Source organism: Callorhinus ursinus, unplaced genomic scaffold (genome assembly GCF_003265705.2).
Source record: "Callorhinus ursinus isolate GAN/ISIS: 27379988/994484 unplaced genomic scaffold, GSC_fseal_2.0 scaffold41, whole genome shotgun sequence".
In the NCBI taxonomy this organism is placed as follows: domain Eukaryota; kingdom Metazoa; phylum Chordata; class Mammalia; order Carnivora; family Otariidae; genus Callorhinus; species Callorhinus ursinus.
Window position 1 is genome coordinate 7863897 of NW_027397103.1, and position 1026 is coordinate 7864922.

The 1026-nt window shown below is 51.6% G+C and overlaps 1 protein-coding gene across 1 annotated transcript in view; it reads left to right on the forward strand.

Annotated features, from left to right (window-relative positions):
- The window catches only part of LOC112837491 (cell division cycle-associated protein 3-like), a 1755-nt gene extending 1116 nt beyond the window's left edge, over nt 1–639 (forward strand). The window contains exon 2 of the mRNA XM_073880951.1: nt 59–639. Coding sequence (XP_073737052.1) covers nt 59–557 — 499 coding nt within the window. The 3' untranslated portion in view covers nt 558–639. The remainder of the gene's footprint in view (nt 1–58) is intronic.
- Nucleotides 640–1026: the final 387 nt, after the last annotated feature.

The window sequence follows — 1026 nt, forward strand, 5'->3', positions numbered from 1 at the left end:
GATGGGTATTAAAGAGGGCACGTTCTGCGTGGAGAAAAAAAAAAAAAAGAGTTCAAAGCTCGAATCTGCCCCCAGAGCCTGTTCTGCTCTTCGAGGCAACTTCATCTTCTGAATTGGACTTGCCTCTGGGCACGCGGTTTTCCCTTGAGGACCAGATGCCACCCTGGAGCCAGACTGAGCTCCCCTCCAAGCAGGTGTTCTCCAAGGAGGAAGCAGGACAACCCTCAGAAACCCCCATGGCCAGCCAGGGCTCGGACAAGCCCTCGAGAGACCCTGAGACTCCCCGATCTTCGGGTTTTAAGCACAATAGACGTAAAGCAATTGGCAAGGTACTAGGGAGATCTCCCCTCACAATCCTACAGGATGACAACTCCCCTGGAACTCCGACACCACGACAGGGTAAGCGGCCTTCTCCCCTGAGTGACAATGCTAGGGAGCTAAAAGAAGGGGCCATTCTGGGAACTGGACGACTTCTGAAAACTGGAGGCCGAGTGTGGGAGCGGGGCCAGGACCAGGACAAGGAAAATCAGCCCTTTCCAAACTTGGTGGAGAACTAGGCCGACTATGGCCCCAGCACTGGCTTCACCGGGGGCCTAGTGATGTTGCGTCCCCTCAACCCCATCTTTCCCTGGGAGACTGGAAAGGCTTATTGTCTTCAACCTCCCCCACAAACTCCCAGCTCGGGGACTGAGTGCTTTTGGGGGCTCTCTTTGTGTCTCGTGTGTTTCTTGTATATTAAAGAAAGTGGTTTAAAAAAAAAAAATCTCCAACTGGCGGGTCAAGGGCTGAATTTTGTATTATGCTTAGACGACACAGTGTTTAAAATATAATAAATTTTAACAGCTTTGGTGGGCCATGCTATCCCAGATATATTCTATTTGTCTCCTCAGATCCATTCTCCACTTTTTTTTCTATCTTGTCCCGGTCCCAGGAAGTTGACCCATGTGGACTCACTAACGGGCTCCCTTCCCTCTGGTTTCCAGATGGAGTCGGCCAAGGAGAGGCACCAGCAGGAGACTGGAGGGT